Source organism: Vidua chalybeata, chromosome 14 (assembly GCF_026979565.1).
Source record: "Vidua chalybeata isolate OUT-0048 chromosome 14, bVidCha1 merged haplotype, whole genome shotgun sequence".
Taxonomy (NCBI): Eukaryota; Metazoa; Chordata; class Aves; order Passeriformes; family Viduidae; genus Vidua; species Vidua chalybeata.
This window is the reverse complement of record NC_071543.1, coordinates 15371905-15399466: the sequence shown is the minus strand read 5'-3', so window position 1 is coordinate 15399466 and position 27562 is coordinate 15371905. Positions and strand designations below refer to the sequence as shown.

At 49.3% G+C, this 27562-nt stretch overlaps 1 protein-coding gene and 1 long non-coding RNA gene across 2 annotated transcripts in view; one reads left to right on the top strand and one right to left on the bottom strand.

Moving 5' to 3' along the window:
- Positions 1 to 2340: 2340 nt before the first annotated feature.
- Positions 2341 to 5343, bottom strand: POU3F4 (POU class 3 homeobox 4). Its single transcript, XM_053955692.1, has one exon. It carries the CDS (start codon positions 5269 to 5271, stop codon positions 4153 to 4155), a length of 1119 nt encoding a protein of 372 aa, XP_053811667.1. The 5' UTR covers positions 5272 to 5343; the 3' UTR covers positions 2341 to 4152.
- A 427-nt stretch (positions 5344 to 5770) lies between these two features.
- The window catches only part of LOC128795280 (uncharacterized), a 70789-nt gene continuing 48997 nt past the window's right edge, over positions 5771 to 27562 (top strand). The window contains exon 1 of the long non-coding RNA XR_008433466.1: positions 5771 to 6512. This is a non-coding gene — a long non-coding RNA (uncharacterized LOC128795280). The remainder of the gene's footprint in view (positions 6513 to 27562) is intronic.

The window sequence follows — 27562 nt, the reverse complement described above, 5'->3', positions numbered from 1 at the left end:
ATGATTCTACCCCGTGCTTCTCTCCACCCCCTCCTGAGTTCTTTTTAAAAAAAAAAAAAAAAATCCCTAAATTCAGAAGGTAACTGTGAAGCTGAAGTTTCTCTCTCCCTGCCCTTGGTTTGGTGGGACTTTGGGATGCTGAGCTCCACCCTGATGGGCTCAGCACCCCGAGGGCTCCCCACGCTCACCATGGATGATGGGCAGCGAAGAAGACAACAGTGATCTGTACTTAACATTAGGTGGCACAAAAGAGTTTCCTTTGGCTCGCAGGAACACTGAAATCGATGGGCAATAACCAGCAGAGATTTTCTTTTCTTTAAACGAAATTCTCCTATTTTCTCCAGCTTTCCAGCAGCCTTTGAAGTGCTTCTGTTTATAAACTTACTTGATTTCGTCTTTCATTGCAACCCTTTTGTCTCAACCTAATTTGTTTCAAAATAAGACATAACCCAGCCCTGGCTGTGGTTGTATTTACAGAGCAGCCAAAGGGCTCTAAAACGGGGCTAATTTCAGTGAAACGCCTTCTGTCCCTCCTCCAAAGCAAGGCTGCCTTTAGGAGCGGTGCCTCTCTGGGCCCTGCATGTCCAGAGCCACCGTGAGCACGCAGGGCTGGCTTTAACCTGCAGCTTCTCCTCCGTGTCCTCAGCTGGGGCTGCTCACAAACCACGGCTCTTTACTCCTGCTTCGGTCCCCACGCCACATTCATCCTCTTCCTGGAGCTGACTGAAAAAAAAAAAACCGGGGCTTTTGGGGGTTATATTTCCTTCTGCTGCTGCTGTAATCCTTGTGGAGAGAGAGCCGGAGGTCGCGGTCCCGCCGCGGAGCCACCCGGGCTCCGCTGCCCAGCGCAGGGGCGGCCGCAAGGCCCGCTGCCCCCAAGGCCGCGGTGCTGCAGCTCACAGAGATTTACCAGTGAAATAAATCAGTTTTATGGTTCAGAAACAATGCGCGGCCCCCCGTTCACATCCCAAATCCCTCTCGCTCCCAGGTGCAGGAGGGTTGGCGTGCTGGCATTGCAGTGGGAAGGCGCCTGTCCACTCGCGTGCTGCTGCTGCTCACTGGAGACGAGAGCTCGCTCCCTGCTCGGGCCGCTTCTCAGCATTCCTAAAGGTAAAATTTTTTTTCCCCCCTACGCTGCTGGCAGAAGGGTTGGCTATTGTTTTCTCCGAGGTTCGGCTTCAGAAAGGGGGAGAAGAAACAAAATAAAAATAATAAAAGCCCGTTTCGCTGGCGATCCCTTGAAGTTTTTGCTGCTCCCCTGCCTCCCCCTGCACCCCCGGCTGCCGGAGCTGCCCCGTTTCCCCCGTGAGATGCGATTATGCAGCGTTATTGTTCCTCCGCACGCTGCCCTCCCCGCCGGGGGAGCGGCCCGGGGCGGGGACGGGGCTCGGCGCTGCGGCCCCTCCGCTGCCCGGGCACGGTGGGCGGGGGGACGGGCGGAACAAAAGAAACTTGCCCGGTGCCCCGCTCGCCGCCGCTGCCCGGGGCCGGCACCGCGGCCGCGCCGGGCGAGCCGCGTCGCCGGGACGCGCACAAGCCTTGATGCACACACAGAACGCACCGACGCGCACCCCACGGACACACGCTGCCCTGCCCTGCCCCGCCACAGCCGCACGGATCCTTTTTCCGCCCCGAAAGCGCTTTTTTTTTTTTTTTTTTTTTTTTTCCCCACCCCAAAGCCGCGGCAGGTGCCAGCGGCGCTGCCCGGATCGGCCCCCCGGGCCCACCCGGCCGTGCCCGGGGCTGGGGGGCCGCAGGAGCCCCCGCACCCCGGCTCGGCCAAGCGCACAAACCACGCACCCGCAGTTTTCCAGCTATTTTGTTTTTCTTTCGTAAAAAATGTTTATTTAAACCTTTTGGTTTGGGTTTGTTTTTTTTTTTTTAATTTCTTTTTTTCCTTTTACAACAATAAAATATTGCGTCAATATAAACCCCTTGACTAAAACTGGTCGACAACCAAACGTTACAGCCACTCGTGTGTTTCGTTATTATTTTCATCCGACACCCATTTTAGGCTTCTCTTTTTTTTATTGTTTCTTTCTGAAACGTTTTTTTTTTCTTTCTTTTTTTTTTTTTTTAAACATAATGCGGAATTTATTGAAAATAAATAATTGTTGGCAACTGCAATAGGCAATTTTGGATAAAATAGTTGAAAAAAGCAACCTTTAATGAAAATAGCGTTTATTATACATCAGTTACTAAATGAATAAACTAAATGATCTTTCTTTAAATTAATAACTTCCAAAAAACGTTTAATATACAAAACTGTACAGTTATAAAGTTGGCAGAAATAGGCAGGTCCTCAGTGTCGAGTTATTTTTTTTTTTCTTTTCCTCTTAATTTCTTTTTTTTTTTTTCCTATTTTCTTTTTTTTTTTTTTTTTTTTTTTTTAGCGCTTACTGAAAAATACTTGAAAAATATAAATGTCGAAAGGAAAAAATCTGGAGGAGGGAAGGGGGGGGGGGAGAGGAAAAAGGAGGAGGGGGGGGGGATGCTGTGCGGGAGCTGCGGAGCGGGGACCGGCCCGGCCCTCGGGGGGCCGCGGGTGCAGCCCCGGGAGCGGGGGGGGGGAGCCCGGCCCTGCCCGGCGGCCCCGGGGGTGCGGGGCTCGGGGGGTGCGCACACACACACACACACACACAGACAGACAGACAGACACACACACACGGACCCCTCGCGGGTGGGTGCGTGGCCACCGCACCCCCCGCCCTTGGGGACAACACAGCCCCGGGCTGGGAGGGACAGGGGGGGAGAGGGGGCGGGTGCAGCTCAGCACTTCCCTGCGCCCGAAAAACGGCGTTTGCATTACAGTGACTTTGTTTTGGTGGATGAGGGTTTGTTGTTTTTTTTTTTTTGTTGTTTTTTTTTTTTTCTCTCCCTGTTTTGCTTTGTCGATGATTATTATGATTTTTTTTTTTCTTCCCCCCCCCCCCCCCCGCTTCGTCCTCCCCCCCTAGAAAAGCTTTTCCACAAATCCAGCATCTCCCTGCGACGCGGAAAGAAGCTCAGCGTGAACCAAATGCGGGCGTTTTCTGTCCTCTTCCCTCCCTCCCTTCCTCCCTCCCCCCCGACACCTCATTCCTCTTCACTATCGAAACAAAATACAGAGAAACCGATTTCCGAAGCGAAAGCGCAGAAGGATAAAGGTGTTTTACTACAGACCTCTCAGTCTGGCGCTGATCAAAAAGCCCAACTCATCTTCGGAAAGAAAAGACTGGCAAATGCCACGGGTTTGGTTGTGATGCTTAATTTCGGGTAAACCTCCTAGAAATAATTATTTTATATATATATATATTTTTTTTTTTTTTCCTTGTGAGAAGAAGGGAGAGGGGAGGTCAGGCTTGTGACCCGACCGTTTTACGGTGTTGGGAAGTTCTTGAAAAGGAAGAAAAAAAGCTGCAACAAATAAGCCTGTTCTTCACATCAGTGCGGGGCTCCGCGGGGCTCCGCGGGCGCGGAGGGAGCCCCATCTCCTCGGGGTGGGGGTGAGGAAGGGCCGCGGCCGCCCTGCCCCGGCCCCGCTGGGTGACATTGCCGGTGCTTGGGGAAGGGAGGAACGTTTGGACTGCTCAATTCGATACAAATTAGGTCACAAATATTGTGTACAGTTTGTAGTAAAACACCTCAGACATTTAAAAACGCTATATAAGTCTTTAAAAATGCAAAACTAGTCTATTGTAAAACAGATTCACCTGAAATACAGCTGATATAACCAAGGCGCTGGAAGGTTATTCATAGGCACACATCTGTCTTTCCTTTTCTGTCGGGTCTTTCGTTCTTTTTTTTTTTTTTCCCCTTTTTTCCGTGGGTTTTCCCTTTTTTTTTTTTTTTTTTCTCGTCTTTTTTTTTTTTTTCTTCCTTTCTGTTTGGGTTTTGTTTTGCGGTGGGGTTGGTTGGTTGGTGGGGTATTTTTTGTGTCTTTCTTTTTTTTTTTTTTTCTTTTCCTTCGTCCTAGCAGAGACCGAAAACAAACCTTGTCTGCGAGTAAACACCGTGTGTGACCAGCGGAAAGGTCGGAGAGAGGAAAAAAAAAAAAAAAAATATTGCCGAGGCGGCGGCGGGCGGGCACCCCTCGCCGCGTCTCCCGAAACCATAAGTTAAAGCCCGGCGGGCAGTCCCGCGGCCGGGCAGTCCCGGGGCCGCAGCCCGCGGTCAGAGGTCGTGGCAGGCCGTGTCCGTTTTCACGCCGTGCGAGTACACGTCGTGCTGCGGCTGCTCGCCCGGAGGGGTCATGCGCTTCTCCTTCTGCCGCCGGTTGCAGAACCAGACCCGCACCACCTCCTTCTCCAGCTGCAGGCTGTCCGCCAGCGAGGAGATCTCCTGGGCGGCCGGCTTGGGGCACTTGAGGAAGTGCGTCTCCAGCACGCCCTTGACACTCACCTCGATGGAGGTCCGCTTCTTCCTCTTCCTCCCCTGCGCCGCGATCTTGTCGATGCTCGTGGGGCTGCCGGTGGAGGAGTCGGCCTCCTCCAGCCACTTGTTCAGCAGCGGCTTCAGCTTGCACATGTTCTTGAAGCTGAGCTGCAGGGCCTCGAAGCGGCAGATGGTGGTCTGCGAGAAGACGTTGCCGTACAGGGTGCCCAGCGCCAGCCCCACGTCGGCCTGGGTGAAGCCCAGCTTGATGCGGCGCTGCTTGAACTGCTTGGCGAACTGCTCCAGCTCGTCCGAGGTCGGCGTCTCCTCGTCCGAGTGGTCCTGGCAGTGGTGGCCGCCCAGCTCGCCGTGCTCGCCGCCGGCCTCGCCGCGCAGCCCCGGGTGCAAGCCCTGTCCGGCGGCGGCGGCGGGCGGCGGGGTGAGCCCGCCGTGCTCCAGCATGCCGCCCACCGCGAACCCGCCCTGCGAGTACACGCTCAGGGGCTGCCCGGCGGCGGCGGCGGCGGCGGCGGCGGGGGGGGCGGCCAGCGAGGCGCTGTGCGCCGGGCTGGCGCCCCAGGCGCTGGGGTGGTTGGCGTGGGGCGAGTGGTGGGAGACGTGGGGCGAGCGGTGGTGGATGATGGCGCCCAGCTGCAGGTCCTCGCGGCCCGGCTTCACGTCGGGCTGCTCCAGCGGGCCGCCCGCCAGCGCCGCGGGCCAGGGCGCGCCGTCGCTCAGGCTGGTGACCCAGTGATGCCCCAGCGGGTGCCCATTGCCGGGGACGCCCTGCAGGTACTCGCTCTGCAGCAGCTTCTGCGGGCTGCGGAACGGGCTGCCCTGCTGCATGCCCGCGCCCTCGGCGTGGGCGAGCGCGCCGGCGCCCAGCAGGCCGTAGGGGTTGGAGGCGGCTGTGGCCATGGCCGCGGCAGCCCCACGAGTTATACTGTGCCGCCGCCGCCGCGCCAGCCTTTGACATCCACCGGCACGGCGGCCCGGCGGCGGCCGCGCCGCGACTGGCACCCGCGCCGGCCAATGGGGGCGCGCCGCCGGCCGAGCCGACCAATGGGCGCGGCGCGGGGGCGGGGCGGGGCCGCTGTGGGGCGGGGCCGCGGGGCCGCGCGGGCGCGAGGCAGGAAGTGAATCACTCCGCCGGCACCGGGGGCCGGGCGCGAGGCGGCCCCGCCGCTTAACTCCTTCCGCGCCGGGCGGGGAGCGGCCCGCGGGGAGGGTGGGGTGGGGGGGCACGGCTTAAATGGGGAGCGCCCGGGAACGGAGGGGGGGGGGCGCGGGGGGCACGGCTTAAATGGGGAGCGATTAGCGGCGGGCAGAGGTTAAACGGCGGCGCCCCGGCGGCAGCCCCGCGGGACCACCCCGGCGCTGCCCCCGCCCGCCGCTCCGGGTGCGCGGCGCCCGCTCCGCTCCTCCCCCGGTGCGGCTGCCCCGAGCCGCGCGTCCCCGCCTGCCCCGGGCCGTGCTCGGCAGAGAAAAAAACGGAGAAAAGCCCCAAATAATAAAAAAAAAAAACCAGCCCCCCCCAAAAAAGGAGCTTCCCGGCCTCGCCGCCGGTAAATCCCGGTGGATGCTCCTCAAAGTTGGCAGCTCGGGCGCGGTGCGCCGCCGCTGCGCGCCTGGCGGGCGGGCTTGCAGGGCAAAAACCGGGAAAAAAAAGGAGAAAAAAAGGGGGGAAAAAAAGTGAGAAAAGGGAAAAGAATGGGGGAAAAGCGCGTGCGGCGCCCGGGACCCCCCCGCGGGAGGAGCGGGGGGAGCGCGGAGCCCCCCGGCTCGCTCGGGCCCGGCGGGCAGAGCTCCGCACCCGCGGAGCCCCGGCGGGGCGGGCGGAGGCGCGGCCCCGGGACCCCCGACCCGCTCCCGAGTTCCAAAATGACCTTTCCCTGCATCGTTTTGGAGGTAACCGAGCTGCGTAATTATATTTGCACTTCCAGAAGACTGCATCAGAGTCCCCTTATTGGTTTGAAATTCCATTAAATATATTGCAAGAGCTCCTAGGTTAAGCTTGATTTAAATTTGCATACATTTTCATATATTTAGCAGAAATAAAAGAAGGCTTGCAGCTACCAGAAAGTCATTAAGGCATTAGTTTCTCTGAGAAGACAGATCTGAAGAAAATTCAAGAAAATGAGAAAATAGATCTAAATAAGGTGAGCGCTCCTCTGGTTCCTTCCGAGCCGGGTCCCATCGCTTTCCTCATTATAATAATAATAATCACAATAATTTCTCGCCGGGGCAGCGTGTGAGAGGGGTAAATGCAGGGCTGGGGGGGGGGGGTGAGGAGCAGAGAGGGCTGGGGCAAATCGCGATATATCGGGGACTCTGCGGGTCCCCGCCGGGCGAGCGCTGCGCTGCGCGCCCGCGGGGGCGCGGGGGGGGGGGGGGGGGTGCGGCTCGGAAAATAAATCAAAAATTCGGAAAAGTGAATAAAAGAATGAAGTTTGCGGGTAGAGGGGCGGCGGTGGGGGGTGTGCGGCGGGGGGGGTCAGCGGGCGGGCCAGGAGCTGGGAATGTCCCCGCTGGAGCCGCGGTCCCGGCGCGGGGCGGTGCGGGCGGTGCGGGGCGCGCAGCTCCGCGGCCGAGCCCGCCCGAGCGCGGGGAGGGCAGGGAAGGAGTTATAGCAGCAGCCTCTTCCTCGTTGGTTTTTTTAGCCTTTCCTTTTTATTTTTTCCCCTTTCCTTTTCTTTTTTTTCCTCCCCCCCTCCTTCTTTCCTTTTTTTTTTTTTTTTTTTTTTTCCCCACTCTCCGCCTTCACAAGCTCCTCGAAATAAACATCACCGCAGCCCGCGGGAAAAAAAAAAAAAAAAAAGAAAAAAACATCACCCCCCCCCCGAACAACATCAAATCCGCACTGTATAAAAACGTAACTAAATTATTTAAAATTAATTTGCACTTTAACTTCCGAAACAATTTTTCAAATCCCATTGCCCGTGAAAATAGATGTTCAGATCCGCCGTTTAATTAAGGCAGAGTCTCTGGCAGGGAAATAAAACCCCGAACGTCCCATTTTAATCTTTGCTGCAAATGTAGCTAAGGCAGAGCCCGGCTCTGCTCCTGCCGAGGCGGCTCTCACCTCGCCTATAGCAGAGTATGGTGGATTTTATAGTGTTTTTATCTGCATATAGTTAAATCTTCTTGCTGTTCTAACTAATCTGCTGGAGAGGGTTTCTTTAGCTCTTTCCTGTCAGTCTAACTTCCCAAGTGTAACAGATGCCGCTCTCAAGCGGTCCTTTCTGCTGCTTTTCTTTATTCAGCCTCGCATTTTTCTCCCCATGATCTGGGTTTCCATAGAGAGAGGAATAAAAGGGGGACCATGGCCACAAATCCCCTGCCCCATGCAGAATAAAAGAGCCTTATTCAATAGCCGACCCCGTCTGGACATGGGAGAAAAATAAGTACATGCAAAGCTACTGTTGCAAGAATTTGTAACTTATTTTTCATAGACCGAAACCCAATAAAGTTTTTTTTTTTTAATTAAAAAAAAATTTTAAAAAAAGTTTTTGGGTTCGGACTGTGCGCTCGAGCCCTTTGGCTCTGGGTGCCCCCGCCCCGGAGGGACCCGCGTTTCCTCAGCAAATAACTCGCTTTAATATCTATTTTTGCTGCTAAATCTTTGGCGTGAAAAAGCTCGCACAATAGCTGGAGGCAGCCACCGTCCTGGGGCAGCGAGAAGTCGCTATAGAGAACGCCCCGCTTTGAAGTGCAGGAGCTGGGGCTGTGTCGGGTCCCCCTGGCACAGGCGGCACCGGGGCTTTCTGGGGTCACCCGGCGGCGTGGCTCGGCCGTGGCCGTCCCCTCGGTGGCAGCGGCGGTGTCACCCACGCGTGGGGCAGGGCTGGCTGTCCCCGCTCCAGCCCCGCACCATCCCCTTTGAGAGCTCCGCTCGGGATGCGCTCGTTCCCCAGCGGCTCCACGGGCTGGAGGTTGGCACCTGAACCCACCAACGCGGTTATTGTCGTGACAGAGCTGATTTTATTATATTGAAGAGATTTTTTTTTTTTTTTCCCCCGCACTCCTCTCATTGTTCATCCGCTGGAGGGGAAGGAGAGAGAGGGAAAAAAAAAAAAAAAAAAGGTCTAAAAGGGGTTCGTTTTGATTGTGTTTAATACAGCATGAAGCTCGGAGCGGTAAGCTGTGCCTCGGTGTCGTGACCTCTATATTGAAAACTTCACCTTCAACACAAGTTCACTTTAGAGACAGGACGAGTTAGATTGCGCTTGGTGGGAACAAGTGCAAATTTAAAAACAGAGTCAATCATAACGGGGGTGGGGGCTGGGAAAGGGCAATTTAACCGTTTCTGGAGCCAGGAGTTAAGGTTTGCATTGTGTACATCCAGGCGCTGGGGCGCCTGCTGAAGCCCAGCCGCCCATCAGTGCTGAGAAAGCGGCTCCTGGCGCTCCGGAGAGGCTTTGGGAACACCTAACCAGCGTGGGGGAAGCTTAGGAAGCAAAAAGGAATTTACAGAGTATTAGCAGAAATTAGCCAATACCGACACAAGCTCAATTAGTTCCTTTTTTTTTTTTTTTTTTTTTTTTTTTTTTTTTTTTGGTCTCTGTTGGCTGCTCTTGAACGTGAGTAAATGCTGTGCAGGGAGAGAGGAGGGAGAGAGCCACACAGCCATCTCCGAGCCACAGCCAGGAGATGGACTGACAGATTGCAAATTAAACTAGTCCTAATGTACGAATGAATGCGGCCCCCCCCAAATCTCTCCCAGCACCAGCCCGGCAGCAAAGAGCCCGGCACGGAGGGAGCGTGGCTGCGGCTGGGCTGGTCCAGGGAGGGACAATAAAGCCAATCCCGGGCAGGAAAAAATCACAAGGTAAATAGTATTTGTATTCTAACTGCTGCGATTTCCGAAGCGGTTTAGGCGACTCCTTGCTCCTCTGCTCGAATCGCCCGTTGTTGTTGTTATTATTATTATTATCATTAATATCTTTTTTTTTTTTTTCCACGTTGTTGATGTTTAAAAAATGTACTCGCTGCGGGAAAAAATAATGTCGTTCATTCGTGCACTACCCCGTCATGTTCAGGTCACTGTTATTTCTGAATTTCTGAGCTGGGTCGGTTTTAGGAGGTCTTGTCTCGAACATTTGGTTGACTGAGCAAAAAAACCGTAAATATTCCGGGAAGTCTCTCCAAAGCGCACATTTTTGCCGCGGGAGCGGTCTCGCCGTCTGTGAAATCCACGAACTGGGGTTTGTTGTGTTTAGTGGAGAAGTGTGGATGGGGAGAGGCAGCGGGGAAGGGGCTGCGGCCCCGCTCCCTCTCCTCTCGGGCGGTGCGTGGCAGCTCCTGAGGTCACGGCAGGAGTTAATAGACCCCACAACAATGCCGATCCCTTCCCTTTTACGTAGGCACTTTCCTCACCGTGCCATTCAAACAGGCGTGATGACAAGAACGCGCTGGTTTCATCCCGGACCGAAATCCCGTGGTGTTTTGGTCGTTGGTTGTGTTTTGTTGCTGGTTTTTTTTTTTTTTTTTTTTTTTTTTTTTTTTTTTTTTTTTTTTCAATTTCATTTTTCCGGTGAAGCTTCTCCCAGCAAACGGGGGGATGCGGTCGGAATTGGGCACCCCCCAGCTCCTGCCACCCCAGAGGCCGTCCCGCCTGTGCTTTAGAAATAATCCAAATACAATTCCCGAACGGACAGATTTCTGCTCAGACATGTTTAAAGGAGAATGGGTTGGATTTGAGCACGCACTAACTGGCTGGCTAGTTAACCTCTGTTGACTAATGAGACATTGAAGACAAATCGCTCTGTTCCTTGGATGACAAATACCTACGTTGCTGTTTGGTACCTTACCGAGCAATTTCCATGTGGGGTTTGGGTTCATGTGTTGTGTTTTCCCTTTCATTTATTTATTTATTATTTATTTAACTGTACGCTTTTCCAGCTGTAGCTGTCGGCGTGCAAAGCATCCAGCGATGCTCCTGATCTCGCAGAGGGATTGAAACGCCTCCTGCATTTTGAAGCGCCTCGTCATCCCTAGATTTACGTTTATAAATACGTAGATGCTGCTGCTAATTCTTGGTTTTCTCACAGACCTTCGTGTGTTTACGGCTCGGTGGAAAGTTTCCTCCCCGCTCCCTTCAGATCGCGCCAACCAAAGCTGTTATAAAAATGAACTTTCAGGCCAGGCTGCGTTGCTAAAAGATGTTTCCTTCGTGAACCGAGCTTGGGCAGTGCAGGATGGTGATGGTGGGGCAGGCTGGGTGTCGTTCGCTCACGCGTGGCCGAGACCGCGAGCCCTCCGTGGGCCGCCCCAAAAAAGCCCCAACAGCCCCTGCCAAAGCGCCGTGCGCTCCATCCCCAGCGTGTGCGGTTCCCTGGCACCTCCTGGCAGCTTTTTTCTCTCCCCCCCGCCCAGCAGACTGGCGGTGAAAGGCTCTGGAGGCTGCAGCATCCCTTCCCCTGCGTGCCCTGCCCGTGGCGGGGGGTCCCGGGGGCTGCGGGGGAGAAGTTCAGGGGGAGGCGGGCGGGCGATAAATCACCGCGGGCCCCGGGAGCGCACACGGGAGAGTCGCCATCAAAGCGGGGGAGACAGCCCTCGGCTGCGAGAAATAAATGGGAATAAATCAAAGTGGGGGCTGCCCGGGGCAGGGGGTGCCCGGGGCCCGCCCCGCTCCGCCCGGGAGCGCCGGAGCGGAGACGGGGAAAGGCGCTCTGCAAACTTTTAATGAAATCACCGGCGGTATCGATTTTTGTGGGCTTTTTTACCGTGCTTCAGACATTGGAAAGTGTCCCTCTGGGGATGGGGGAGGGGGCAGAAGGCAGCGGTGCAACGCGAGCTCTATTGGATATTGAGTTATTTCATATTTTAGAAAATCAACGGTGTCTCTGAGGGTCCTCCAGAGAGGAAAGGACTCCGGGGGGGGGCTTGAGCCAACCCACAGAGCTGGGGTTCAGCCAGGCAGGTATCAGTTTGCAGTCCCTTCGTGGAGCTCTAGGGGCCCGTGTTAGCCCCGCGCTCCCTGATGGAGAACCCCGGGAGAGCTGGCTCTCCCCCTCGGACAGCACGTTCTTGAAGTGCCACATCCAAGTATTTCCTATTTGCCTCTTCTCCAAACTGTTTAGAAATTACTAGTAGCGGATAAGTAAATTGCAAGTAAACCTAGTGAATTAGGATGATTCTCTATCAGTTTAATTTATGTTTTATAGTTAGTTTAGCCTTCTGATTTGATTGCCTTAGTAATGTGAATTGCCTACAGCTGCTGATGATACAGCTTTAATTCTGTTTTAAAGGTCATGTAAACATGTGCCTGTAGCATAAGGAATGCAAATTCAATTCCCTTTTAATGCTTCCTCACATTCACTTCACAGCCTTCACCTAGAAAATTAGCAGGATTTAATAGGGAGCCGTGTGGCTGTTGTGATTCCATTAAAAGCCCCTCTCCCCGCCAGGCGTGGCTCTCCCGGCCCACCCCACGCCCGTGAGGCGGACACGGAGGCGCTTCCCACGCCCGTTTTGGCGGAAATCGAGGCATTTTCCGCCCCGGGACGGACTCATCCCTTCACCTGGGAGCTTTGGCCGCAGGTAACTGTCCCAGGGCTGGAAAACCCGGCGGCACCGGGAATTACCCCTCCAAGGAGCCAGAGCATCACCCAGGTGTGCGCCTATGCGTAAGGCTGTAGTACAGCCGCGTGGTTCCTACGTCACGGTGAAAGACGGTGCTGGGAAAGAGAGAAATGGATAAAAATTCTTGTTTTGGGCCGAGGTGGGCTCTCCTCCTCAGCAGGAGGAGAAGCTGCGCCGCGATGCCAAGGTGATAGGTGTAAATGCGAGACGCCTGCGCCTTGCAGACGGGCATTTTCGAATTAATTTTTAAACACAGCCAGCTCTGAGTTCATCAGAGATTGCTTCACCCTACTGCAAGAATAAAAAAGAAAAAAAAAAGGTAGACCCAGAAAAAAATTTATTATACCACTGTCTTCCCCCTGGTTCAAAGGGTTTTAGTGAAGTTGCTGGGAAGTTTCCCCTTTGAACGGGCGGGCTCTAACGAGCGGGGAAGAGCGTCAAAAAAGCCACTCTGGAGTCGCTTTGAAAAGGGAACGATCTATGTCTGCAAAGCGAGCCAGGGCGAGAGGCGATTCCGCGGCCCCTCCGGCCGCAGGGCCCCGGCAGCGCCCGGGGAGCCCGCACCGGGACCGGGCACCGGGACCGGGCACCGGGACCGGGCACCGGGCGGACCGGCCCCGCGCACCCTGCGCGCTCCTTCCTGGGACAGCGCTGCCGCAGGAGGTACCCCCCACCCCCTTTGGTCACGGGGTGTTTTCCTGAGCTCAGGGGGGTCCTCTGCGTTACCCCAAGCGCTTCTCGTCCGCCCGCGGGATGCGGCAGCATCCTCATCTTCATCACCATCACCCCGCCTTCATCCCCTGCCTCTTCCCAGCTTCATCCCCATCACCTGTGCTTTCCCACCAGCATTCGCCCTGCTGCCTTCATCCCCATCACTCCCGCGTCCCTCTATCTTCATCCCCATCACCCCTGCCTCTATCTTCATCCCCATCGCCCCTGCCTCTATCTTCATCCCCATCAGCTCTGCCTCCCCAGCCTTCATCCCCACCCCTGCCTGTGCCAGGCCCTGCTGGGCCACCCCACTCCCCACTCAGTGAAAATGGTTCAGTTGCCCGCAGGTGCCCCCCGGCGGCCCAAGGAGCCGCGGTGCTGAGGGCACCTGCCCTCTTTCCTTGCCCTGGCAGCCAGGAGCCCACCCTGTGCCCGTCTCTTCCTTGGCAAAAATGAGCCTTTTTTAGCAAAATCTGAATACTTGCAGGAACAGCTCATTGGTGATTCTGCTAATGTTGCACACCTCATTAAATAGCCCCAAACACAAGGAGGTTTAAATGACTTTATTGAATTAAAAATAGCATAGGAAATCACCTATGGTACTTTCATCAAATAATTACTGTAAACTCTATACATACAGCGAGAGATCCCTTTTAACAAATCTATTCCTAAAACACGGGGGGGTTCTGCTTAATGGCTGAAATAACTCAGAGCAGCACAACCCGCTTGAAACATTGAGCCACACTCGGGCACTTCCTAATATGTTCCTGTGTGTTTCCCTGAGTGTTTTTCTTCCTTATCTTTTTTATATCTGAAGTTCTATTCCCCTCCTCTACTCCATGTATTTGATCATTTTTTCAAGTCCCTTGGCTGAACCAATCTCTTTTCATGCAGAGGATAAAAAGAGAAAAACTTCAAAGTAGGTTCAGGTAATTAACAGCTGAGGGGAATATAATCTAAACCATAGGCCCTGCTTTGCACCCAGGTCTGCTTTCAGAGCCAGCCGGCAAGGGAGTGCCTATTCCCTGTAGCATCCAAATCTGCTTCCTCTGAACAGCTTTGCCAGGCCTCCAGTTATCACATCTGCATTTCAAACACCATGTCTCTGGCATTAATTATTAATTAGCCTACAGTCACCCCAGAGGATTTAAGTTCCAGCCTGCACATACTTATTCATTGACCTCTATCTTAGTTTTTGTTGGAAAAAAACCCACTAGAATGCTTAATAATTTCCTTTCTCTCAGACCCTCTGTTCCAGTTTCATGGCAGGGAAACAGTATATTTTGAGATGGAAAATCACAGGGCTGTCTAGAAATTTGTTTAGAGCAAAACGCTATGTCAAGAGTTTGAACAAACCATTTCAAAAGATTTAGAAGGAGTTTTGCTGGAGCATTTTTACCTTTGACAAATGAATTTATGGATTTCCCAGAACTGAGAGATGGTGGAGACAAATGCAAGGCAGTTTGGCTCAGCATGGAGCAGTTCTTCATGTGCACTTTAAAAATACAAACTGGATTTAATTACTGGGTAGCACGTTTGGAGGATCAAACCAAGGCAAACGTTTATGTGACAGCTCTGGGGTTACCCTGCTATTGACACTGGTAAGAAGGAAAATAAAAATGCAGTTGCAAGGCACAGGAGTGCTTGGGCATTAAATCTGAGCTCTGTCCTCAGGAATATGGAGCTGAAGGAGCCTATTTTTGTATCAGTCCCAAGGTAGTCTGGAAGAGGCTCCTTAGCCATTAAATAAGTACATATCTCACTGCTGCTTTCTTTGCCATTTTGTGTCTTGAGATTAAGGTTCCAGAAGTAAAAATATCAGAGAAATCAAGTACAAACTGAGTTACATGATCCTCCTTTTTCTCAAAACTGCATGAAATCCAAAGTGCCTGTTAAGAGTTTGGATGAGCTGTTTATTGCATCCTCCCTTTTGTTGATGGATTTTAATGCTACAATATCCCACCCCTCTGATGAGGCCTCTTTTAATTCCTCATGCAATTATCCCCAGATAAACTTTTTAAAATGTCGCCGTGGTTTCTCATTTTTATTTGTGGTGGTGCTATCTGAAATAATCATTGAAACATGAAATATTTCTCCACTTTGCTTCCTAAGGAAGTGTTTAGTCTGTAATCACGAGGTCAGACTGGTTGACTTCTGTGCCAGCCTAGAATTGATTTTTGAAAGCATTTAATCTGCACCTAAGACTCTTTGAATTCCTATTTAGTGGAGGATATGGAAAAGAGCTCTGAGACACAAACATTTGTACTTAAACTGCTGGGCTATCTCGGGAAACAAAAATGTGTTTTTCCAAAATTGCAGCTAAACCAACCCTTTCGGAAAATCATAAGCCTGTGCTGAAATGAGCACCTGAAAATAGATGTAGGGGCCAAAACTGTTGACTTCCATGAGGGATCTCTCTCCTCAACCTCCCTGAGAGTTTTGAGGAGTTGGTTTGTTGCTGCTCTTTTATTATTTTCACATTTATGAGTAGATCTGGGGAGCATTCAGCATTCAGTAATAACTATTTTTTCCTCTGCTTCAAATATTTAGAATATTTCTTACATTCAATGTAAACAGCAAAAAGTGCCTGCATTTCACAGGGAAAAGAGGAACAGGCAATACTTCAAATTAAATTTCCAGGAAGATGGTTCCCATTTATAAAACAACAGATTGTATCTTGGTGCTGAAGAGGGAGGTAGATCCAGACTATTTTAATGAGACATCCAGGACCTTTTAATCACTTCTGCAGTGATACTAATACCAGTAATAACAGTGATAATGGAAAAAAAAAACCCTGGTGTGAAACCAGGGCTGGAATCTGTTCTCGGTAAATGTCAGAATGTTTCTGAAATTAAAACTTAGTGTTAATGTAGCTCTGTTCCATATGAATATTAAAGAGGAATAGGGACTAAATTTCTTCCACAGCAGAGTGAGATGTTGTTTTAGAAAACAGCCACATGGCAGCTCGATCTGCAGGGATGGATCTGGGGTGATTTTAGGGGGTGGCTGAGGGTGAGGGCAGCTGGGCTGGGTTTGAGCCCTCTGCTGCTGTCTCCTCCTTCTGCCTTTTGTTTCCATTTATTGCCATTTATTAACCAGGTCCTTGGGATAAAGGTTCCATGCCCCAAGATTGGAAATCTGCTACCAGTGCTGTTAAATTATATTCCTGTGTGGTTATAGAGCCAGGAGTGAGGAAAGCATGAATGTACAGATACAGTGGGTTTGACATGTTGTGAAATATTTGTACTGTTCATGTTAGGAGAGATGAATTTCTATAAGAAGCCTATTTTATGCTTCATTTTATATATATTTGCATTTATAGCTTCCTGTTAAAGCTTAAATATTTTACTCTGTTGGTGAGATCTAACCCTTGGCAAGTCTGGAAATGCTTTGACCTCCAGTCTTATTACACCCTTCACTTTTTTTCATTTAAAATAACACCTGCAATAGTTTTCCAGCCGTGCCTGACATCCACCAAGGACTGAGCTGGAACTTCATTTTGTATTTCGAATGTTTCACACGAACATGTTTGGAATTCAGATTTGGGGGTTGCAGATCACTTTTTATGTAGAGAAACCACATGGGTAATTCTGATTTTCAATTACTTGAAGAGTGATTATGGTAAAAGACTGTTGATTCCTTGTGTGTTTGGGGTCCATGGGCATCTCTTGATGAAACCCTGGGTGCAGTTTGAGGGAGGCTTTGCCACCTGTGCAAACAAAGCTCTTGTAGAAGGGGTGCGTGAGGTGGAGATCTCTGCAGATGTTGCTGTGTCAGCAGAAAAGGGGTTAGACTAGATCAGAGGAGAATGTGGGGCTGGACCTTGAGCTGACATCCCTGTGCAGGCTGGTGCTGAAATTTGGGGAGCAAGACTGGGTTGCAGGAGTGAAGGAGGTGTGTAGTGCCACCAAAGTCTGCACGAGCGACATCAGAATGCTTTTGGGTAATGTCTGAACGAATCGAAGCCTCTGGAAGATCCTTGTCCTCCTCGGTGGTTTTGCCTGGCAATGAACACGCCCTGGATGTGCAGCACGTGCAAAATTGACGTGATGAGGGTGTGAGCAGGGAGGACCCATGAGGAGCCAGCAGATTCCTGTGCCCAGAGGTGCCACAGATCCTCAGCTGTGGGACAGCAGTGGGGACTTTGGCATGGTGACCACGGTGACCATTTCTGTACTCAGCCCGAGTACATCCTGAGCTTGCTGTTTCCCTGACTACAACCTGACCGTGCCTGTCCTCCTAAACTTTCCTTTCAGCCACGTCAGCCCTAAAGCCCCAAAATGTGACATCCTTGCTGACCCCTCATCGCGTGCGGTAACCCCGGCGTGTTTTAGCTCTTCCAAGGCAGGGGAGGGCTCAGGCTGAGCCTGGCAGGTGGCCAGCCCACAGCCCCAGCTCGTGGCCACAGCCCCAGCTCGTGGCCACCTGCGGAGGGTTTGTGGGATGGCTCCTGCCAGGCAGCCCCTGGCACGGCCGGGCACATCCTGCTCCTGACCCGCCACCTCCAGCTGGAGCACCCACGCTGAGCTGGGCACTGAGCTCCTTGGCAGTGCCCCTGTGCAAAGTTTTGAAGAGTTTTTAGAGTTCCCCATCCTCCCACTTATGTATTTTCCTTTCTTTATTTATTTTAGTTTCTCTTTCCCTCTCCACGCAAAAAAAATTGCCCAGGCTCCATTTACTGCCCTTGCTGGGAGTTTGCAGTGGAATAAGTTAATGGGGCCAGGTTTAAGGTGAATTGTCACAGTTTGGGTGACTTCAATCAGCTGGCAGTACAGCCTGTTTGGTTGCAAATAATGTGCTTTCTAAAATAAAACTTTTCATCACCAAAATCATGGAATATTGGAATGGTTTGGGTTGGAAAAGACCTTAAAGATTGTCTCATTCCAATCCTGCTGCCATGGGCAGGGGAAAAGAAATATGAACAGCATTTAAAAAGCCATTTATACATGCAACCCAAAGAATAAGGACAATATTTGGGAATTTTTGGCTTTTATTATCATTGCTGTAAGTTTTGAAATCACAAACCCGAGTGCTTGTGTGTGCCATGTAACTGCTACCACCAAATCACATGTAACACTCCATGGTAATTGTGTTCATAATTATGGAGTTAATTGAATTTCTGCAATAGTTAAAAATGGGCACATAAAAGTCTCTCAAGATTAAATGTTTTTGTTAGGGAAGAACACACTCTTTTGGACTATTGAATAAAACAAAAGCAGTTCTCATATGCAAGTGAGCTTATGACTGATGAAATAGCCTCCCAAAATGAACCTTGTCCATAAATGCTGTTCCAAACTGGGGGGTCGCACAGATGCCAGGGATTTTTGTAATGCTCTGAGAAGGAAAAGCTGTGTGTGTGGAGGTGTTTGTGAGCTGGAGAGCCATGGTAGAAGAGAGAGCTGCAGCCTCTGCATCTGCCAGGCTTGGGAGGTACAGGAGTGCTCTAAAAATGCTCTGCTGCCAAATTAGCCTTGCTATTGACAGGGTAATATTGGAACGAGTTAGAAAGTCAGATTTTGCTTTAGCTTTTGGAAAGGAGAGGTAACTTTTTTTAAAAAAAAATTATTTTGTGATCTCATTGGTGTTTTTGTGCCACTTTGGGTAACTTAACTCTCTGATTCCACAGAGGAGTCACGAGATGTAAAACCACAGAGAATGTGAACCTGTGGGTCTGCTGTCTTTGTCTTGTGTGTTACCAACTGATTTATCTTTGGAGAGAAAAGAATAAGGGCAAGAATTCCCAATGTGTTTGATATAAAACCTGGATATCTCACCATGGGCAGAGTCATCCTCTTGAAAATGAGAAAAGATTTATAAAAACCTATTGGAGTTTCTTCTCTTCTCTTCTCTTCTCTTCTCTTCTCTTCTCTTCTCTTCTCTTCTCTTCTCTTCTCTTCTCTTCTCTTCTCTTCTCTTCTCTTCTCTTCTCTTCTCTTCTCTTCTCTTCTCTTCTCTTCTCTTCTCTTCTCTTCTCTTCTCTTCTCTTCTCTTCTCTTCTCTTCTCTTCTCTTTTCTCCTCTTCCTCACTAAGAAACATAACCACTCCTTTTTCCCCCCCAGAAAAATAATATAAGTTTCCTTATTGCAAGAACAGAGAAACATTTTTAACAATGAAATGATACACATTTGTTAAAAACAGCCCCAGATGTCAGCTGGCACAGCAATGACCCAGCCCTGTAGGAAATCCAGCTTTAATACCTCTTTTCCAAAGGATCATGTGTGGAGTTTCATTATTTTCTAGTAAGATTCACAGGAGACTGTTTCTTTTAATATCCTGTTTTTCCTACTGATGAGATTGGCTTGAGCTGGTAAAATATCAAATATTGATAATTAGACCTCAGGTCCCTCATCTTTGGCAGCTGAGAGTTTCCATTCACTGCTCTTTTTGTTAAAAGTTGCCCGTTCCTTTCGACAACTGGGCTTTATTTTAAATATTACTGATGTTAGCTGATGGAGTAAAAAAAGATGAAGTCCCCCCAAAGTCCCCCAAAGTGCAGGGGCTTTATTTGTGTGATTTCTGCCTCGGCAGCCCCGCTCCCCTCCCCCAGCAGCGCACTACAAAGCGTGTTGTACAGGGACTCCATTAATCCTACATTTCCTAGATGGTATCTGAGGCACAGTGGGTTTCCACAGAAATTAATTTGTCCTGACAACAGGCCTAAAGATTGGAGTCCAGGGATCACTTGGCAAATTCCCTTTAAACTGAGCACAATAATAAACAGAAAGCTGATAACGACAGTTCTGAAAGACCACACAGAGGCCGGAGCCCGGGCCGCGGCGCTCGGCGCGGATCCGCGGATGCCTCCGATAACGGAGCCGGGAGCTTTAACGCCTGATAGGAAAATGAGCCCCTGATTTATGCACACTTTAATATCCCAGCACTGGGCAGGGCTTGCTCCAGCTCCAAAGGGCATTTTTAACTCTTTTCTGGAATGAAAGCCAAAGTTCGAGGCTGCTCCGGTTCAGCCCATTCTTATTTGATTTTCACTTTAACAGCTCCAGGGCTGTTTTTTGTGTCTTATTTTAATACAGCCCCAATTTCCTCAGTGCACCTTCCACGTGAAAACATTAGGAAAAGTTGGGCAGTGGGTAAGATTATGTTTCAAAGAATGAACCAAAAAAGTTCTCCCTCTAAATCTATTTTCTTTGAGACGTGGTAGCTTAGGGTTCAATCATCTCCTCTGTGGTAATTCCTTCTTAAATATAGTAAAAAGCATTTTAGACAGAGTTATTGCCTGTTTGCTTGGTTTTATTTATCTTTGCCTTTGCTTATTTAAATGCTGTTGTTTTCCCAAAGTTAAGGTCTAGGAATATATACTGATATAGGAAGTGAATAAACAAACATTCAGTGGATGTTTTAGAACTTGTCAAGATAAGAGCGTTTCAAGCCCTGATATTCATTAACATAGAATTTAGAGTTTTGATGATAATTAGGATTTGTGGCGTGTCAGGAAAGCTCTGCCAGTTGCGTCTCTGAAAAAAGTAATCATAATATTAAGAGTTAGGACTGATAGGGTGATGCTGAGTAAGAGAGATGTTGTGTAACTTTTCACTGTTCAGGCACATGGTATATAACGATTTAAGCAATGAGTTAAATAAAGGAGGACAAGCTAAAAAGATGTGTGGAAAAATAGATTTTATTATTGAAAGAGACCTTGAAAGTAAAGGCTAATTTTGTTCTCAATGTCCAAACTATGAAATAACAGCCTATGATGCGGAGGGGACTGTGTAACCATAAAAGGATGATCCTAAAGGTCTTTGCCAACCTCAGCCCCTCTGTAATTCTCCGAGGCAGATAGGTATGGCTGTGCACCTGAACAGCAGGAGTCCTGTTTGATCGCTTTTAATGGGGCAGATATTTCCCTGGAGATGAAAACCCAGCGCTTGAGATACCCACACTCAGTGATCCTTAAACACCATGCCTCCTCCACAAGCTTTCCCTCCTGTGGAAGCACTGCTGGAGGTGAGCAGTGATGAGTTGCTGGGGATGGGTCGTGCCCAGAGGGCAGGAGCAGGTGGGTGCTCCGTGCCCATCCCTCCATCCCTGCTCCCAGGGTGGGAGGGGTGGCAGGGTGCCAGTGGCTGCATGGTTACGGGCTTGGAATGTCCCTGCCCTCGCCATTCGCCACGCAGAGGGTTTATAAATAAAAAAATTCTGTCTCACGTGCTTTTCCAGCACAGCCAATGCCCAAACTACCCCTGACTTTGATAAAGGCAGCACAGGATTCGTTAGGTAAGAGCTTAACGAGCTGAGAGGTGGGACTGCGCCATCCTGGCAGAGCGGGGTGTTTGCTCCCCACCTCCCTGCTGAGAAACAAACCCTTTCACTTTCTGTATTGGCTTCAAATTAGTTTGTACACTACAAATTAATCAATTACCGCCACCGTATTTTGGAGATGAAATTCAGGCCGAGCAGGGCAATTTGTATTTGTCACACTTAAGGGACTCTATTGTACTGAAAGGCAGAGGATTTGAGAACAACTGGGTTTAAAGCTGTTGAGCTCCTCTTCCTAGAGCCTGCTGCAGCAGCAAATTGACTGGCTGTGCCTCTCAGTTCTGCAAAAGAACAAACCCAAAAACTCCCCTCCACTTTTTATATCAAAACCGCTCTGTGCATTTCAGTGTACGAGCTATTAGTTTTTTTGAATCTGGATCAAATCAGGCATTTTTCCCCCAGCAAATAGTCCTCCAGTGTGCTTTTTGCATTTGATTCAAAGGCCTGTGTATTATTTGATGTTCTTAGGAGATAAACAATAAACTTTTGAATATGTTTTTTCCATTTGAATACAAGCCTAGGGATGCTTCACCCTGCATCCTAAAGCCTGATTTCCCCTGGGACTCATTATCATGCAGCTCACATGTTCAGTCACCTACACTGTTGAACTTACTATCAAATAACCTTCGAAATGTTACTAGTTATTACATGTCAGAGGGCAGATTTATGATAAACTAACTTTGAAACAAAATAATGAATTCTCAGCGTTCTGTTTCCAGCAGCATTTCTGGTAATTTGGCCGGATTTAAATTTTAAAACAGTAAGTTGCCTTTTTCTCTTATTCTGTCATATAAAACAGCTCCCTCCCCTCATGAAATTTCTCCCTCCTTAAATAAGGTTTATGAGGATTTGAGCAGTGCCTATAAAGAATAAAAATGAGAACATTTGTCTGGGAGCTACCAAACTGCCCACTGGAGTTCATTTGTGATTAAACTTTCAGAGCTTTCTAACTTGGTGAAAGTTAAATTAACTTAACCCTTAGCACAGTCCACCTGTATTCCAAAACATAGCTGGGCAGTAGATGTTTGCAGGCAGAAATATTTCCTCCTCGTGCCTTTTACTGCCAGTATTTTGAGGTTTTGAGTGGTGTTCTTGTATTAGAGTGACAAAATCAAAAGTGTTGTCTTCTCAGAGAGCTGGTTTATGGCAGACCAGAAAGGTTTTCCAAGAGGATATTCTGAATTTCAGCCCCCAAAGTCCATATTTAGGGAACTAAATAATTGGCCAATTTTCATGAAGGCTGAGCATGACTTCAGGGGATCTGTGGGCACTTGGCCTCTTTCAAATGGCAGCCCGAGCGACCATGACTTTTAATGAGATATCAGAGGGAGGAAATGCAGGTAGATAAATGCCACGCACCCATTTTGGAGGTGATTAGAGGAGCAAACATCTGCAGATGAAATTTAAAAGCACTCAGTACGTCAAAAATAAAGTCTGGCTAATTTGGGGGAAAATCGGTGCGGCTCTTCTTGGCATCAGCGGGGTTTTTGTGGCTGCATTTCAGATGAGCACGGGGCAGATTAATGTCTGCAGGATTTTCATCTCCTACCAGACAAAGTCGAGGCTTTGAGATAGTGCTGATCTGTGAGACTGCACGGAAAGTGCCTGACCCGGGGTGGCTCTGTGAAGCTGGGGATAGAACCTCCATCTTCAGGGCTCTCTCTCATCTCCTTTGCTCCCCTCGCCGTGATTATGGTTCTCCAAGGGCACCACGGGCAAAAGTTCCATAGCAGGCTGTCTATTAATATTTATGCAGCAATTCAGGAGGTGATGCATTGTTAAAATACAAGTTGGAAATGCACCAAATTTAATCACTTTTAGCACTAGAAATTATCTATTTCTACGTCAGCTAGAAGGCGGGGGGGTGGGGTGGGGGCATTGTTATGTTATTTTATTTTTTAACCAAGTTATTTGCCAGTTCTGACACAGCTTGAATTAAAGGGCAGTAAAAGATAAAGTTTTTCTAAGGAATGCAAGAGATCTCTGTGAAATTTAATGTGAGGAGTTAAAAGATATTTAAAGTGAGCACTCAGTGAGTGAGGACGTGCAGGGATCAGCCGTGCCACGTCAGCCAGGCCCTGGCTTCGTGTGTTGGATCTGGTGTGCACAGAGGCCACTGGGATTTGCCCTTTGCTTCCATGCAATTCCTCCTGCCTGCACGGAGAAAGAATATTTTTATCACTGATATCACTTCATTTTTGCAGCTGTCTGCTGGCATCAGGTTAGTAATATAAACTCTGTCAGAGAGCAATCTCTGCCTTCCACAGGCTGGAAAATCCACAATTATTATTTAGAGTTAACCTCCTCAGAAAGTGGTCCTTGCTGAAACTGTTCAACTCCAAAAAGAATTGTTAGTTATTGTTATCTGAGGACCTCCTACAGCCTTCCCTTGGTCAAATAAAGCTTTTTTTTTTGTTTTCAATAGGACTTTTTTTCTGAGACCAAGCTCTGAGCTTTCATGCAAGTAAGATAAATCCAGTGAAAGCAAAACATTAATTAAAATGTATTAAAAAAATAAAAAAAGAAAATGTTCCAGAAGAGCGTGGTGCTCAAATGGAGCACTTTTTTTTCAGGTCACTTGGCTTTCTGATGTCATTTCTGGCAGCTTCGTTAGCCTGGCTCCATCACGTTCTGCTCTGAACGATAACGTGATGGGAGATGATCAAAGTGAGAATGCAAAAGGCTCAGGACATTTAAAAAATGTTCTATTCTGGAAATTGTTCTAAAACTATAAACAGATTACATTAAAAATCTGTCTTACCCAACATGGTTGCTCATCATCCTTTTTTAGAAGGAGCTATTGAGAAGTTTGGGTAAACAGTCTTGAAGTCTTTATGATGGCAAGCTGGAAATTTCTCTGGAATTTTAGGCAACCCGAGCCTCTCTGAAATGGAATGTAACCCATTTCTGCTGCTAGGTGCCTTGTTTTAATCTTTATACTTAAAAGTGGCAAAGCATATGGGTCAGATCACCCACTCCTGCTAATGGACACAGTTCCCTTGGACTTGGGTGTCCAATTATGCCAGCTAAAGATCTGTCTGTTGCTGGGCTTTATTTCCTTATTTTTCTTGTCTTCCTGATCTCTGACCCTTTGTCAAAGGAATGCTATCTATAATATGATAATAACATGAAATTCTGAGCTCTCTTTCTAACAATATACCCCAAAGAATTGTCAGGATGCTCACCTTTATGGGAAGAGCAGCTGATGAGCAGTTTCAGCCTCACAATTGTCTTTTCCTGGCACAGGGAGAAAGTTTGGTATCTGTTCCTGGCCTGTGGTGGGATATTAACCATTTCTGCATTTCCAATTGCTTTGTGGGCTGGGTGAGTAAATAAACTCCTTGGCAAGTCAACAAAATGAGGAGGAGGCCATTTTTTCCTGATTTTAGCTGCATTGTAGTGCTTGGGAAAGTGAGACATTTGTGAGGTTTTTAAGGGCTCCATCCTCTGGTGCTCTCAATGAGTGTGAGGATGTGGCTGAAGCAGGAGGCAGAAATCCACAGGCACTGTGACACCTTGGGTATGGAACGGAGCTACACGGGAGGATTTCCATCTCCAGGCAGGATTTGACTTTCTGTTTTGATTTATGGGCTGAATATAAATGTGTATTTTAAGGAGTCATTAGAGTTTGTGGTTTGAAATATGCAGGTTTGTGTAGGAAAGGGTGCTCGGGCTCCTTGCACAGGAGAAAAAAATGTGTGTGGGAAGAAAACCCTTCACCTCAGGCTCTTTACACCAAATAAGTGATGGGATGGTCAGGAATGGCATGTTCCATGAAGAAGCAGGGAAGGAAAATAGACAGGGAATACCTGTGCTGGGCTTCATTGTGAAACATCTATTCCAGGTGTATTTTTATCTAAATTCGTGGTGTTGATAGGGAAGTGCTTGAGCGGTGTTGGGGCTTGTAGGTGTAAATAAAGAGAGGCGCAGCAGGAAGGAGCTCAGCCAGCTGGGACATCCTAAATGTTGGGAGAGGCACATCAGGACAATCCCTTGATACCCACAGCGAGAGGTTTTGGCACCTGCCAGGCTTCCCCGTCCCCACCCTGCTGCAGGCTGGAGCTCCTCTCCTTGGGTGGCAGCAGCACTTGCAGCTGGTGACCCTCGTTTGGTGCCCTTTGGCTCTGCCTTGGCTCCAGCTCTTATCATTTGGGTAAATGCTGCTCTTGTTTACAGTAATGGGAATCTGGAGCAGCCCCTCTGCCATTTCTCCAGTGCATATATTGCACTCGGGGTAATTCCCATCTCCTGCTTCGTGCAGATGGAGCCTGGGAGCGAGGGAGGCTCCTTCCCAACTCCCCACATCCTGCTCTGCGAGCCCCAGGTGACTGTGCCAGCCACACAATTCATCTGTGAGGATGGGGGAGCTGCCCTTGGTCTTTTGTCCCCCTCTCATCTGCAGCACTTCCCTTCCCAGCTCCAAACCCAGCCGTGGCTCAGGATGCAGCCCCCAGTTTCTTCCCACACCTCGTGGATTGAGCCCGGAGAAAAGGCTGCCTGGCCATGACAAACTGAGCATTGGCTCCGTGATTTGTGTAAGCTCGAATTTTCCACTAATTCACTTATATATCCTAGATGGAAAACACAGCCCCGGGGCTGCTATAAACCATGCTGCTGCAGCCACAAAGGGCCGTCCTGCCAGCTGGGAGTCGCTGGAGCATGCGGAGCGTCGGGGCCAGGGCAGGACTCAAACCCAGAGGATGCACTTGTCACAGGGGCTGTGGTGTGGGAGCAGCTCCAGCCCTTCCTGGGGTGGTTCCAGCCCTGGCTCAGCCCGGTCAGTGCAGGACAGGCAGGAGCCAGAGCTGTGTCCTGGCTCTGATCAGTGCCCGCTGCCTAAAACCAGCCCCTGGTTTGGGCTGTTTGGTGGCAAACACCCTGGCTTGCTGCTGCTCTCCTGCAGCCTCCGTGCACCCCGGGGCTTTGTTTTGTGCCGTGGTGCAATTCCCCAGCATTAATTTTCTGTATAAGCCACCCATAGATAATTTGAGAGCGTTTTCTTTTAAGCACAGCGAGAGTGGCACATCGGCTGATTCCCCAAATGATTGCTTGTCTTGTGACAGAGAGCTGTTGACCTGCTCCTTTAATGTTACAAGTCTGCATCTAACTGCTCTCTTAATCCAACCTACTTCCTTCTTTTTAATGAAATTGTCCCTTTAGCCTTTTTCCTGGGCTGGCTTTTCAACACTAACATTAGAAGCAGGCTGCTCAGTTCTTTCCTCTGCTAACATCTTGCCCAGAGCTAACTTGCAGCTTCACTCTGTCAGCTGTAAGATATAGATATACTGTTGTCTTAATTACTCATATTTCTCCTGCTGCTCATAATTCTGCTTGTTCCACCAAAGAGCTCTTCAGAGAGCTTTACCGCTTCCCTCTGCCTTTCTTTGGGGGTTTAAAGGTTGTCAGATATATAAACGATCCTTGTTGCAGAGCTTTGGTGGTGACAGTGTCCTTTGTGGAGAAGATTTAGGGGGATGGGAGGACTAAATACGGATGCTTTTAGGCTCCATCTCTGAGGAAGGAGAGAACACACATCGTGCTACCTTGCATAACAGAGCACCAGGGAGGGTGTTTGGCAAATCCCTTCTCTAATGAACAGCGAGGCAGCTGTTTCTTCTGCAGCTTAAAGTGCAGATGCTGATTGTCAGGAGAAGGGTTTTCTTTATCCACCACTGATTATCCGTGGCTGTATCTGGCTGACTGCTATTCCTCTAAAAATGCTGTTGAAAAGGGACTGGGCACTTAAAAAAAAGAATCACTGCTGTGCCATAGGGAAGCTGTAGTCCTTTGTGGTTTCTGCTCTCTCTTTTATGATTATATACTACTGTTTCTGTTATCTCTATTAATTAATCTGTCTGCCACAGCAAGTATTGCATGTTGAGTGATGTAGAGCAGACAGACAACGTGACTTCCATGGTTTTTTGGCTCAGGTTGGAACAAGTTCTGTCACCTCTGTGAGCTCTCTAGTGAGTTAAACCTTTGGCCAAAGTCCTTCTCTCGTGGCTACTTTGGGTCCACTCTCCATTTTAGCAGCCCTCAGCTCCAAGGTAGTTGAGTGGCAGAGTAGATTTTAGTATTCAGCTGGTTGTCTCAGTTCAGCTGGCTGACAGGTTCAGGACGCAGTACTGTGAGTTTATTGTTAATTGAATAAATTAGGAGCCTGTCAAACTGCTGTGGTTGAGCCTGTTTCCCTCATACAACTTGTGCTGGTGGAGTGCCTGGAGGTGGGACTGTGCTTTCCATGAGTGGGGCTTAATCCCCTCACTCCGGGTTTTGTTGTGGTTCTTTTATATATTATTTTATATATTTATATAATTTTTTTCAAATAATTATCGGTGAAAATGCTGTGCAAGGAATATGTGAACATCAGAGTGGTGAGAGGCGGTGACACCAAAGATAACACACAGGTTTCAGCAGGAACAGGCAAATAAACACCAGGCTGCAGTAAGTCATGACCAAACTCTTGCAGTAGCACAGACGTGACTAAATAATCTGTTAGAGGAAGCAAATGGAAACAGATGAGAGAAACTGGTGAGAGAACTTAGAAATAAAGAGTAATTCGGTTCAGAGTAGAGGAATAGCACAGGGAAAATAGGTCTTCAAGTCAGTGCTCTGCTCTTGAAGAGCTGAAAGGGATCA